At 38.8% G+C, this 13,449-nt stretch overlaps 1 protein-coding gene across 1 annotated transcript in view; it reads right to left on the bottom strand.

The window, feature by feature from the left end:
* Nucleotides 1-13,449, bottom strand: part of Cubn (cubilin) — a 233,934-nt gene that overhangs the window by 55,582 nt on the left and 164,903 nt on the right. The window contains exons 46-51 of the mRNA XM_042685932.1: nt 12,710-12,919; nt 11,865-12,005; nt 10,804-10,985; nt 5,491-5,662; nt 3,701-3,907; nt 349-498 (exon numbers count right to left, since the gene is read on the bottom strand). Coding sequence (XP_042541866.1) covers nt 349-498; nt 3,701-3,907; nt 5,491-5,662; nt 10,804-10,985; nt 11,865-12,005; nt 12,710-12,919 — 1,062 coding nt within the window. The remainder of the gene's footprint in view (nt 1-348; nt 499-3,700; nt 3,908-5,490; nt 5,663-10,803; nt 10,986-11,864; nt 12,006-12,709; nt 12,920-13,449) is intronic.

Here is a 13,449-nt window from a genome sequence, read left to right as displayed (position 1 = left end):
AAGGTAATAGTCTTATAGAGTTTCCTGCCGGGGTTGGCTTCAAACCACAATTCTCAGATCTCAGCCTCCTGAGTAACTAAGATTATAGACGTGAGCCACCAGCCCACAGTTTCTAAAGTATCTTTGTTCTAAAGACAAAATTATTATCCAGTATAAAATAATTAAATTCCTGGATAGTAAAGATTAAAAATTGTAACTTGGAAAAAATCTCATTGATGTGAGCAACAAAATGATAGCTACCTAGAAGTAAATCTAACAAAATACAAGGTCGTATTCTCATGAGACAAATATAAATTATTAACTATTATTTGATTGCCAGATATTGAGACCTTAATTGTTGAGTCTTACCTGTGAAGAAATACTTTGCCTTGAATCCAGAACGCTCATCACGCTCATTGGTGAAAAAGTGTACCCACACTTGAGAATAAGGTATAACCACTGGAAATGCAGGGCGTGTGGGGCCACAAAATTTGTTTATCAGAGGCCCATAAGCATCACCTGAATAAAATAGACCACGTGCACCGTTTACAATCTTTAGAGAAATGTACTTTAATGAATTCAGTAGAAACACCTAAGAAAGTACTCTACTTATTCATTGATGCACACATAATTTCAGATGCATTCGTGTTCACTGCACATCTACCACCTGCAAAAGAACAAATTCCTCCACTTGAAAGAAACACAACATCAACCAAAAAAACATGCAGTTTTGTTATGGACAGATATCAAGTATAGATTCCTTATTTTTTCCAGCTTATGTTTTCAAATTTGTGTTAGCATATATAAACAGAAATAAAAAGAATTTTTATTTTTTAATTTATTTTTGAGACAGTTTCTCATGATATGGCCCAGGCTGGCCTCTAATTCACAAGCCTCTTGTCTCCATGTCCAGAGAACTGGGACTATAGAATATATAATCATTCCAGTTGCAATTAATTTATAAACTCTTTGTGTCTTATTTTAAGGAGTAAGTAATTTATTACTAGAATTTGCCTCTAAATCTACAAGCAAGTACATTGGATGCTAAAAAAATATTACACTGGGAGAGGATAAATTATACAGAGTGAGACCAAAGGAGGATATTCTTAGGACGGAATCGCTTAGGCACAATAGCTATGTGCATCTGGCTATATAAAATCATATTTATGGAACTGGACTACAGGAAGTAGAAATAAGAGGTTTGGGGAGTTTTGAGGGTGGATTTTTTTGTTGGTGTTTTTGTTTTGATTTCCTTGAGTCTTGTTTGTTCATTTATCTGTCTTTGGGGGGCAAGGAGGAGGTACAGAAATGGTAGGACAAATGTTGCAGTGAACAAATGTTGCAGTGATACTCACTGGACACTATGTTAAAAATGAACTATTCAACTTGCGGTGGGGAAGACTGGGAGAGAGCAATGGAAGGTGTGATATGTACTCTATCTGAAATGTACTCTGTCACACTGATGTAACTGTAACCCCTCTGTAGATCACCTTTATAATAACCATGAATAAATTTTTTTAAAAAGAGAAAAAACAGAAATACGAGTTGTATTATAATGGGATTTCTATAGGTTAAATTTATGTACATACATATGCAGATATATTACTTAAAATACTATTATTTGTATTTGTTAAAGTTCATTAAGTATAGAACACTGAAAAAACAAGAAATGTAATATCAATAGTGATTAAATAAATCTTCAGAATGGAAGTGAAAAATGCATGAGATTTTAAAGATTTCTTTCCTGTATTCAATCAACTGAAATGAAGAGAATATTTAGCACTCCAACCCGTAACTGTCAGATTTGAACTCTTTGTGTTTTATGAAGATTACTTTTCAAAGAAATTTGATTAACATTTATAGAGTACCTCCAGAGCTCGCATTTATCTGCTCCCTATTTGTTCTGTCAGCTGAACATCATTGCCCTAATAAATCAGTGAGATAGAGTATTCTGCCTTTAAATCGGAAGGAATAGAGAGCTGACTGCATTTAACGGACTGAAATTTAATATATGGCTGTTCTGCTGGGTTATCTAAGCCAGTGGTTTTGAGACCGGTAAAAATGGGGAGCTTTTGTTGGCATTTCATGGAGAACATTGCCAAACTACAACATGCCTTGCTCTAGTCTCCGCTCAGCCTCTCAGAATCAGGAAGAATCTCTGAAGTCTTTTGTCTATGACTACAGACTATTAGTTTGTCTTTCTTGGAAAGTTGTGTCTTCCATGTTCTCCAAGATGGCTACCAGTGATTTCAACAACTGACCAAGAAAGTCTCTGACATCCGATTTGGCTTTGCTGCTCTCAACCTTCTTTTATGTTTTGGAAAAAAGTGGACCTAAGCAAATCTGTGACAATATGGAATATTTATAATAATAATATTATTATTTATTTATTGTCAGTTGTGGGGCTTGAACTCTGGGCCTGGGCGCTGTCCCTCAGCTCTTCAGCTCAAGGCTAGTGCTTTACCACTTGAGCCACAGCGCCACTTACGATTTTCTGGTAGTTTATTGGAGATAAGAGTCTCATGGACTTTCCTGCCTGGGCTGGCTTTGAACCCCAATCCTCAGATCTCAGCCTCCTCAGTAGCTAGGATTACAGGCTTGAGCCACCGGCACCTGGCTCCTATTTACTTTTTAACTAAGAAACTGTTTAACAATAGGAGCAAGCTAATGAAAAAATATGCCTTGGGTCTAGAAAAAAGGAAGTGAAATTTATTTCCTTGAATATACAGTTGTTCTGTTTGGTTGGGTGCTATTTTTTAATTTTGGGGGTAAGTACTGAGGTTTGAACTCATGACCTGTTTTATACATGGAAGTCAGATGCTTGAGCCATGACTCCAGCCCATTTTAATTTGGTTGTTTTTTAGATGGGGATGGGGTAAGTGGAAGATCATAATCCTCCTCCTTATGGTTCTCAGATAACTATGATGACATGTGTTACACCATGCCCAGCTTTTTATTTGTTGAGATGGCATCTTGTGAATTTTCTACCCAGGCTGGCTTTGAATTTGGATCCTTCCAATCTATGGCATTAGAGAAGATAGGATTATAAGTATGAACCACCACACCTGGCTGGATATAGTATCTTTAATTTTTAAGAGTTCAGTTTACCAAGTACGAGTCCAGTCTATCTTCTTACCTTCCCTCCCTCCCTTCCTTCCTCCCTTCCTCCTTTCCTTTCATCCTTCCTTCCTTCATTCATTCCTTTTTTTTTTTTTGCATTACTTGGGTTTTAACTCAAACTTCTCATTCACTAGGTGGTGTCTAACCAATGAGCTATGCCTTAAGCACATTTTTAGGCACTGGTTATTCTGACATAGGTTCTCACTTTATCCCCAGGCTTGCATCTGTATTAAAATTCTATTTTGGTTCCCACAATAGTAGGAACGAGGTTGACAGCCCTCACATGCAGCTTCTTCAGGTGAGATAGAGTCCCATGAACTGTCCCAGTGTCAGCCTTCCACATAGCTGGGAGGGGTCACGGTACCCAGCTTTGGTTGAGTAGCTAAGATTCCAGGTGTGAGCCATCACACTCAACTCTTGATCCTTGGTTTTAATCATGAAGAAGAGGACATTGCTCATTGCCTTGGGAATCGTTTTTGTTTCAACAAAGTTCTTTTGGATCTTAGGTGCCTAGAGCAGGCAACTGACTCTTTGTTGTTGTCATCTCTACCCATACGAACAATATGACAAATTAAACAGCATGACTTTGGATGGAACTCACCCAGTCGAAACTCCAGGGCATCAGGTTGACAGTCTTGATGACTCTCCAGGAAAAAATGGTCAAACTGGATGTAAATGGATGAGTTCTCGTGTTTTGGATTGCTGATAGTCCATTCGCAGTTGAGGTTCTTTGAGTACTTAGTGAGTCTACTATAACCTGGTGAAGTAAAGTTTCCTCCAAGGACATTAGAAAGAGTTCCACCACACACTAAGAAAACACAAGGAAACAGAGAAATTAACAATAAGAGTTGTGTTCTAAGAGAAGGTACCAACAATCCAGGGGAAGCAACTAAATAGCATCAATAGCATCATCACTGCATCCATTTGGATTTCTTCTTTTTCATTATGGTTTCCTTGCTTGCTTGTTTTTCCAATACAGGGGATTGAATTCAGGGCCTCACCTTTTTTCATACCCTCAGCCCTTTTGATTTTAAAGTTTGTTTTTCAGGTAGAGTCTCACAGTAACTTTCTATGAGCTGGCCTAAGATAGTGAACCTCCTATCACTGCCTTCCATGTAACTGGAATGAAAGCAGGCATCACTATCCCCAGACCTTGACTCATTTTTCTAGATGCCATCATGGTGGTAGATAAATGGCTTGCAAATTTTGGAAAAAATTACTGTGGGTTTAATGAAGAAAAACTAGGCAAAAACATTTTTAAAAAGAAAAGGAAAGAAAAGAGGGCAATCATCCACTAAATGAGTGATGGTTGGTATTCTCCAAAGGATTTGCCTGGTTCACAGTTAAAATTTTTTTTTTAATTTCTTTGTTGGATTACAGGTACATGGCTGGGGTTTAGCTGTGTGACAGTACCACCAAATTTTGGCTTGTTGTCCATTTAATATTTAATTTAGAGGAATACTCAAATACAAACAAACAAACAAAAACCTATGAATATCTCTAACTCCAAACAAATAAAGCCATTTTTGTTTTGTTTGTTTTTTGGTTTGGGTTTTGTCGGTCATGGGGCTTGAACTCTGGGCCTGGGCATTGGCCTCAGCTTTTCAGCTCAAAGCTAGTGCTCTACCACTTGAGCTACAGTTCCACTTCTGGTTTCCTGGTGGCTCATTGGAGATAAGAGTCTCATGGCCTTTCCTGCCCGGGCTGGCTTTGAACCTGATCCTCAGATCTCAGCCTCCTGAGTAGCTAGGATTACAGGCGTGAGCCACCAGCAGCACGCATAAAACCATTTTTAAAAATAAATACAGTTCTACTCCTCCGAAACTTAAGAATCTTTAGATAACAAGACCAACCCAAATAGTAGGAAGGTATTTACAGTCAAGGCCACATTTGGCTTAATTTTGAAATAGTTAATATTAAATTCAAACCGTTCGTGTATCTTTACCAGAGATAGATAGATAGATAGATAGATAGATAGATAGATAGATAGATAGATAGATAGATAGATAGATAGATGACTAAAAAAGAAAATAGCGTGTCTGTCCCCAATAAAAGTACTTACTTGCAGAGTACTTACTTTTCAAGATGGTCTCTTAAGCCCCAATTCTAATTGCAGTTTTACATAGAACTGTGCTATAAGTTCACCTAATGGTATTTTGTAAGGAAAAGGTGTATAATTCATAAGTCATGCATTGTTTCTGAAGTGATCTTTTTTTCCTGTGTGGAGTGGACCTATATCTCCTTATACATGTGTTCCTTGTGTTGAGAACTCCAGGTATAACTTGGTACATTGAAGGGAATACTGGAGCCTCTGTAGCTATGGACAGTGTCTGTGGGGCACTTCTGGTGTGTCTGGATGAGAGGAGGAGGGTTTGCAACATCCTCCATTACCTGCATCTTCACTGGATGTGTAGGAAGCCTTGAAGCCTCCATATGGCAGGGATCCATCGCTGAAATACACAACTTTCATCATGTTCCCTGAAGATTGGAACAAAGTCGTCACATTCACAGTGCTGCACAGCGTCTCCAGCTGCGGTGAGTTACTTCGAATGCCATTGTACACCTGTTGGAGAAATAATATGACCTTTAAATATCTAATCCATACTACTCTATATTTCCTAGGAGGTGATATTCTCTGCTGAGATCCACCATCTTCTATGGGAACCCTATATTAAAATAAAATAGTGAACAGCACCCACCCTGGTGCCAAAAATAGTATCCATCCTGGTACCACAGTCTGGGCATATTTTGTGGTCTCAGATCATTTTACTAAAGTGGAAGCCTTGTAGGCATGCCTTCCTACCAGGAAGTGACCAAGGAAAAGCTGTTGTATAATTTGCAAGAGAAAAATCACATTCTCTGTGTGAATTAGATGTGCCCTCATGCAAACTCCATAGTTCACAGAATTCATGACAGGCAGTTTGTATAACAATGTCTCAAAACCTTGAGTACTCAGAACTCAGGTTCAAATGTTATTCTCTGGTGATTTCAAGTGCACAATAATTCAAATATTTTTAAATACCTTGAAAACTAATTTTTTTAAAAAATCGATCTTAATTTAAATACAGTGGTTCTTTCTTAATTACTTATAGATCCGAACCTTCAACTACCCTACTTATTTATTTTTAAAGGGATCGTTATTGATTTCAAAATGTTAAATATTAACTGTAGCTCTTTCCATAGCTATAATAATTGGCAAAGTATGAGATCCCAAGTGAATATTTTATTATGGTCTGGTTTTCAGAATGCAAATATAGTGAGAAATAAAGCAAAAATCTACTAATTGAGTGATGGTAGGTATTCTTCTATCAAGGATTTGCCTGCATCACAGAAATACGACTCAGATTCTGACACCAAAATCCTACCTAGAAGGAGAATGTGCTCTGTTACAAAAGATGCAAGCTTTTCTTTTCTAGGATTGATCATTAAGTAGTTCAGGCTTCTCACTGAAAATGTTCTCTGGCTTCCAGGATCAGATGAAAAACAGGTCTGTCATTTATTGAACAGACTCTGATCCTCACACACATCCAGGCCAATATACCCCCTAAGCATACGAATTCTGACTCCAAACCTCAAAACAAAGCATAAGGAAACAGAAGGTGACAAACACTTCAATAATATGGTAGATAGGCTAGGACAGCACTTGGCCAGATTCAAAGGGATTGTAACCAACCACAAGGTAAGGGGATCTACCGGAAAGTATGAACAATGTCCTCCCCCTGCCTCTGTGTCTGCTACTTCCAAAGAATCCTATTGGCTGTGAATTGTGCTGTTATCCGTCTATCACACAGACTTCTGCTTTTAGAAGCAAGCTGAGCATTTGCCATTCTTGTCCTCTAATCCATTTTATAACTCTGAAACTACAAATCCCAGAAGACAAGTGGGTAGAAATAGGCACAGAAACAAGACAGTCTGTAAAATCTGCTGGGAGAAGAAACAAAATCAGACATTAGGTGGTACCGCTTTTCATTTTTTCCATCTGCACATTCAGCTAGTCTCTGGGTTTGTGTTTAGTCCATCTAAATGAGGAATCAGGCAATCAGCACTTCACCAAAGGCTGCCTATTCCATTTGGCAGATGTTAGAAAAGGCTTTTTTCTCTTATGTGTTTTGTTACTATTGTTGTTTTTTGTTATTACCCAGACTCGGGGCTTGAACTCAGGGACTGGGCACTGTCCCTGAGCTTCTTTTACTCAAGGAGAGCACTCTACCACTTGAGCTACAGGACGACTTCCCGCTTTTCTCTCTTTATGTGGTACTGAGGAATCGAACCCAGGACTTCATGCATGCTAGGAAAGCACTTTATCACTAAGCCATATTCCCAGCCCTTTTATGTGTATGTGTGTATAATAAATAAGGTTAAGAACAGAAGAAAGTTAACATATTTGTTTAGAATATAGAGAAGATGAAAAAAGCAAATGCTGAATACATAAAACATGTTCAAAGTATTTATGTAGACATTGTACTTAAAGACATTAATCCTGACAGTGGTTCCTCAATGGACTCTTAACCTTCCCAAGTTTAAGGACATATAGACCTTAGTTAACTCAATAATTTGAGTCCAATCCTGTCCTCAGTTACTGCTCATGAAGTCACAAGTTCACAGCCCCAGCTATGCAATAAAGCTTCACATCATGTTCAAGTTGCATTCTTCAGCATGAATAAACAGACAAAGATCCTCAGACCTCCAGGGAAACATACAGTATGAGAGGCAGAGACCAATATCAGTATGTAGATGACAGAATTGGAAAGGAAATTGCCTCTAAAAGAACTAATATAAAACTTCAAAATGATGATAAATGCATTCACAAATAGGAATATACTGAATAATATAATTGTTGACTCTATACCTCCAAATAATGATGGTAAAATAGTCACAGTTCCAAGCATGCAGGTTCTGAAAAATAACTATCACCTGTACTCATTTCCTCAGGGAGCCACCAGAACATCTGCTTCAATAAGGGGAGGAAATTGAGAAAAGGAAATGATGAAGCCAGGTGGGAAGCCCCAGAGAGGAATAAAAGGAAATCCTGAGCTGACAGCTGGCATATAGCTTGCAGATGGTTCATAAAGGCTCAAGGAAGAATAGCACTGAAGAAAATAAATAAACCAATAGTTATGTTTTATTATACAGAGCTGTGTTCTAGGTTAGAAAATGGATGGAAGAATTGGTGATCACGGCATAGAAAACCACGATGTAAAAAAATAACTATTATTATTATTATTTGGGAAAATACAAGTATGGCATCAATGGCGAAGGTATGTGGAAATGACAAATAAGTTCCGATTTGGAATCTGTAGAGATTGCTGTACATTTTGTTTCGTTATTTGTGTCCTAAAGAGAGAACGATCTCATTGTCCCCCACATTAGGTGGAACAGCTTTCCACTTTTTCCATCTGAATACTCCACAAGGTCTCTGGGTTTATGTTTAGCCCACCTGAATAAGGAATTGGGCAATCAGCACATCACTAAAGGCTGCCGACTCCATATTATATTTTCTGTGAGGCATGCCCATACTTGTGCTAAAGAACCCTTACAATTATAGTAAGGGTACGTTTTAATTATCTCTGAAACTAGTGAAATAAATTCAAAGGAGATAATCCCACATATATGTGAAAATTTTAGTAATAGGAATTTAGTATGACCGCATTTTATATAATTTTTCTTCTGAATAACCAAATTTTGCTTGCTATTCACCCATTATATTTATAACCACAGGAAGTCATATCACATAATTATGGCCATATCACATTATGCATTGCACAGAAGAGATAAGAAAATGCCTGAAAACATGGTAGGAATCATTCGTCTTTTTCTGCTTCATCTTTGTCTGCATATCTATTCACTGAATAATTAGGAAAATGTTCCTTTAATAATAATAAAAGTATTCTAACGTTTGCTGGCTGTCATGTAAAATAGTGGGATCTGCATTTTCAGTGTCTCAGAATAGACATTTCAATTCTTTAGATATTAGAACTTGGGAAAATTTGGAGGTTGACTGAGATCACCTTGGGGCAAGACAAGATAGTGGAATGGCACAGATGGTTTTAGTCTTTGAAATTCACTATCCAATAGAAGAACTAATCTGAAAACAAAAGCAGCCTGTTATTTTAAAAAGTTAATGGTGATTATCTCCATGATGTCTAGACACTGTGACTGAGTAGTGAATGAAAGTAAGTGACTGAAAGCTCTCCTGGATGGGGAACAGGCAATAAACAGATGAACAGATACATGAGTATGTCGGCTGGTATAGAGTTCTGGGAAATGACAATGTGGGGAAGCAGGGTCTCAGAATGGACTTCACAAGGTACTTAGGGAAGGCCTCAGAGATACCTCAGTGTAGTAAGGACATGGACCAGTACCCATCCGGGAAGATCATCTCCAATGGAGGCAGTGGGGCAGTGGTCTATGTGAAGGCCTGATGTGAGAGCCTCAGCATATTCAAAGGACAGGAATGAAGCCATGAAAGCTTCATCCTAGAGAGCAGAGAGTAAAGGAGATGAGACAGAAAGGGGCAGCCAATACTGTCAGGTTGGGTGGGATTTTCTAAGGATTTACTATTATTTCCCTCTGAAAAAGATGAGAAGAATTACAAGAAAAAAAAATTTGGTGGTGGGGGGGGGGGGGGGGCCTTGAACTCAGGGCAGAGGTGCTATCCCCGAGCTTTTTCACTCAAGGCTAGCACTCTTCCACATTGAGCCACAGCACCACTTCTAGTTTTCTACTGGTTAATTGAAGGTAAGAGTCTCGTAGACTTTCCTTTCCAGGCTGGCCTTGAACAACAAGCCTCAGATCTCAGCCTCCTGAACACTTAGGATTACCAGTTTGTGGCCATGAACAGAATTTTAACTGGAGGGGGGCAACACCTTCTGATTTAATTAGATAATTCTGTTGAAGTGCTGGGGACTGAACCTGGAGCCTTTGCACATTAAGTAAGCGAGTTCAGTCTCTAGAATCAGCATGATTTGACTTAGATCTGAAAGCCTCTTAATGGCTGTTGTGTTGAGAGTGTACGGAGCCAAGAGGGGAAGTAGAGAGATCAGATAGGAAGTTGTTAGATTCTGACATTTACAGATACTGTGAATGGAACTTGTACCCAGCTTCATCATAGGGTGTAAGAAAACTCCAGAATCATTATCAAGAACTGAAAACTGAGGTGCCAGAAATTGTTAACTGGTATTTACTGACATAACAAACACTGTAAAAGCAGGAAAAGTCGCTGTAGAAATATACTAAGGCGGATCCAATTTGTATACTCCTGGACTGTACTCACACAGAGTGGTTACTTGCACTGATGGACTTTGTTTTCCTTAGCTGAAGAAAGCAAAGAACACTTAAGGCACATGTCTAAGCACGTGAAGTTGGCAACAAAGAGAGCTGGCATCCCGGTTCAGGAGATCCTCAGTGCTGCTGTTAAGGAACAGATGTGCCCCGGCAAGTCACTTGTCTTGGCACAGGACAAAGTTTATCCCATGCATGACCCTGATGTATGTTAATGACATTGGATAGTCTTTTAAAGCAGCATTTACCATTATTTGGACAGCTTGTGGTGGCTTCGTTCTATAGAAAAGATCTAGAATTTGTCTGCGATTCAGTTGCTTGCTTCACAATATTCTGACCCAGTTTACAAACTTTTTTATGGGACAGTAGACTCCTTCAACAATGGATCATGATATCCCAGACAGAGCCACAAGCAGCACTTACAATTACATGTTCATTCTCACAGGATGGTCGAATTCCCAGCTTCAGGTCATCAAAAGTTAAGGTGATCTTCCTTCCTTCCTCAGCAGTGATTCTCCACTCACAGAGCCGGCCGTGAGGATTAGGGAAGGGGTAGTTGGGAGAAGTAAAAGTTCCCATTGGGACCCGTAGATCCCCACCACATGCTGAACAAGGGGGAAAAATGAGAGCGTTCACAATCAAATCAAAGCTAGAAAAGATTACTGCACCATTTATTACTATATGAGGTATGTGTGTGTGAGTGTGTGTGTGTGTGTGTGTGTGTGTGTGTGTGTGTATGTGTGTGTGTGTGTGTGTGTGTGTGTGTGTGTGTTGGTCCTGGAGCTTGAACTCAGGGCCTGGGAGCTATCTTTGAACTTTTTTGCTTAAGGCTAGTGCTCTACCATATGATTTTGGTTTTATGTTAGGCATGAAAGCAAGACACCAGAGATACTAGCATGCTAGGTAAGCACTCTACCATTGAGCCCCATCCCAAGGGAGGCATTATTGCTGTATGTATGTGAGCAAGCACTTTTAAGGAGCATACATAATTTCACTTCTTAATCTCAATTAATATTTAATCGTTGCTTTCATAGATGATAGGCTACTGGCAGTATTTTAATGGCCCTCATGGCCCAAGACACATGAGGTACTAATAAATGTAGTAAACATAAAGAAGGCTAAATCATCCAGTTTCTTAGACAAGAGCTTATACCACCTGATTTTATCAGGACTGTAGAGAATATGAACACTAGGTAAGATAACGCTAGGATGGATGAACCCTGTTCTTTTCAACCCCATAATGCAGCTCTCTAATGCTCATTTCCTTCCTTTGTAGTAGTTACCACATTGGTAATTTCTCATTTATTACTGTGACCGAAGAAACACATTTCTATTAACTGTACAGGCTAAGAAGACACTATGCTTTTTCACAGTGTTTTTATGCCAATGCTAGCATGATTCCTCTACACTGTGAGAAATCAATCTTTTTTTTTCTCAAATAAACTTACATTCAAATAAACTTAACATTTCTCCAATAAACTTACATTCAATGCTGGATTGAAACTGCAGTCTGAATCCTAAGGAAGCAACTGAGTCATCTGTGACGAATCTGACCAAGGCAACATTGCTAGAAGTTTCTATACGGGCAGGAATGGTGTTTCCACAGTATCTGCCCAAAAGATGTGCTATGGAAGTCAAATAATAAATAAATATATAAGTATGTATAAATATAGATGCATATATACAAATATGCATATGTATACACACATATGTACACAGATGTGTATGTACAAATATGCACATATTTCTTTTAACAACTATGTAAGGCATTCCGCAGGCACAAAGAAAATAATACCAGACAAAACTTTTTCATGAAGAAGCAATAACTACAGGCAAGGAAAGCAAAGAGTCATACTCAAACGTCCGTATATTCAAAGATTTGAAGACAATTCAACCACTTACAGGAAAAGTATCTCAGCACAAAGAAAGCTTGTCTGTGTGGTTAAGGCAATGCTCAGAGTCAACAGAGCCACGAGGGTGCATTTGATACCATTCCCCTTTCTCTTCCTCATGCTAATGTAAGCCACTCCAAAAACTATATTGGGCTCTGAGTGTCAGCAGAACAAGACACTTACCTATCATAGCACTCGTTCAGTATGGGCTTCAAGATGAGCTCCATGATGAGCCCAGGGGCTCTGGGATCCATTTTGAAGGAATAGGATCAAGGGAAGGAATTGCTGTGTGGCCCAGAGAGAAGTGATCTACATTTTTGCTAGAGTAAGTAAACCATAGATTTTATGCCTTCCTTGAAGCAGAAGAAACTATAGAGGCTGCAAAGGTACATGAAAAAGTGAACTCCCATAAAAGGGAGCCTACATATTTCACTGACCAGAGGTGTTGTTCTCCCAGATCTCCACAAAGTCTTTTCCACAGCCAGGAGAATCCTGAAGGTTAATATCTTCAAAACGGATGGTGAGGTAGTGACCCTGGAGGCCTTGGAGATGCCACTGGCATAATGAATTGTGTGGATATGGAAGGCTGGGGTAGCCAATGCTTTCAATCACTCCGCTTTGCCCTGCTACTGTTCCTCCACATTGAGCTACGCAAGATGAGAAGAGAGAGATTCTATTACAGATTAAACAGATAAACCATCACATTTGAAAACTTTATAAGCACAACTACATATAAATTGAAGTTTCAAAAACTCTGAAAATGTATAGTGAGCCTTGCCTTGTTATTCAAGATGTACTGTTCATAGGAAGAGAAACAACTCTTTAAGTCCAGTCAATAATGCCACATGGAAGATGACTACTGAATGGCACATTCTGTAATGTCACATTAAGACTCTTGGGACCTTACATGAGAGCCATTAGTTGCCAGTACACGTCAGGACAAGAGGCAACTGAGAGACTGATATGGTCTGTCTAGTACCCTGTGCAATGATTCAATAGAGCCATACTCTGTTGAACAGTGAGGCCATCAATGACTGACTAAACTCAGTTAAAATGGGTAATGTGCTTGATTGGTGATACTTGCCATTTTTTTAGTTTCTTTACCAATAAACAATACACTGTCATAACGGGTTTTGAAAACAGCATTTGATTATCTCTTACTAGCTGAATGTGATAG

Source organism: Dipodomys spectabilis, unplaced genomic scaffold, assembly GCF_019054845.1.
Source record: "Dipodomys spectabilis isolate Male_0828 unplaced genomic scaffold, ASM1905484v1 ptg000096l, whole genome shotgun sequence".
NCBI lineage: Eukaryota > Metazoa > Chordata > Mammalia > Rodentia > Heteromyidae > Dipodomys > Dipodomys spectabilis.
This window is presented reverse-complemented; position numbering and strand designations above follow the sequence as displayed.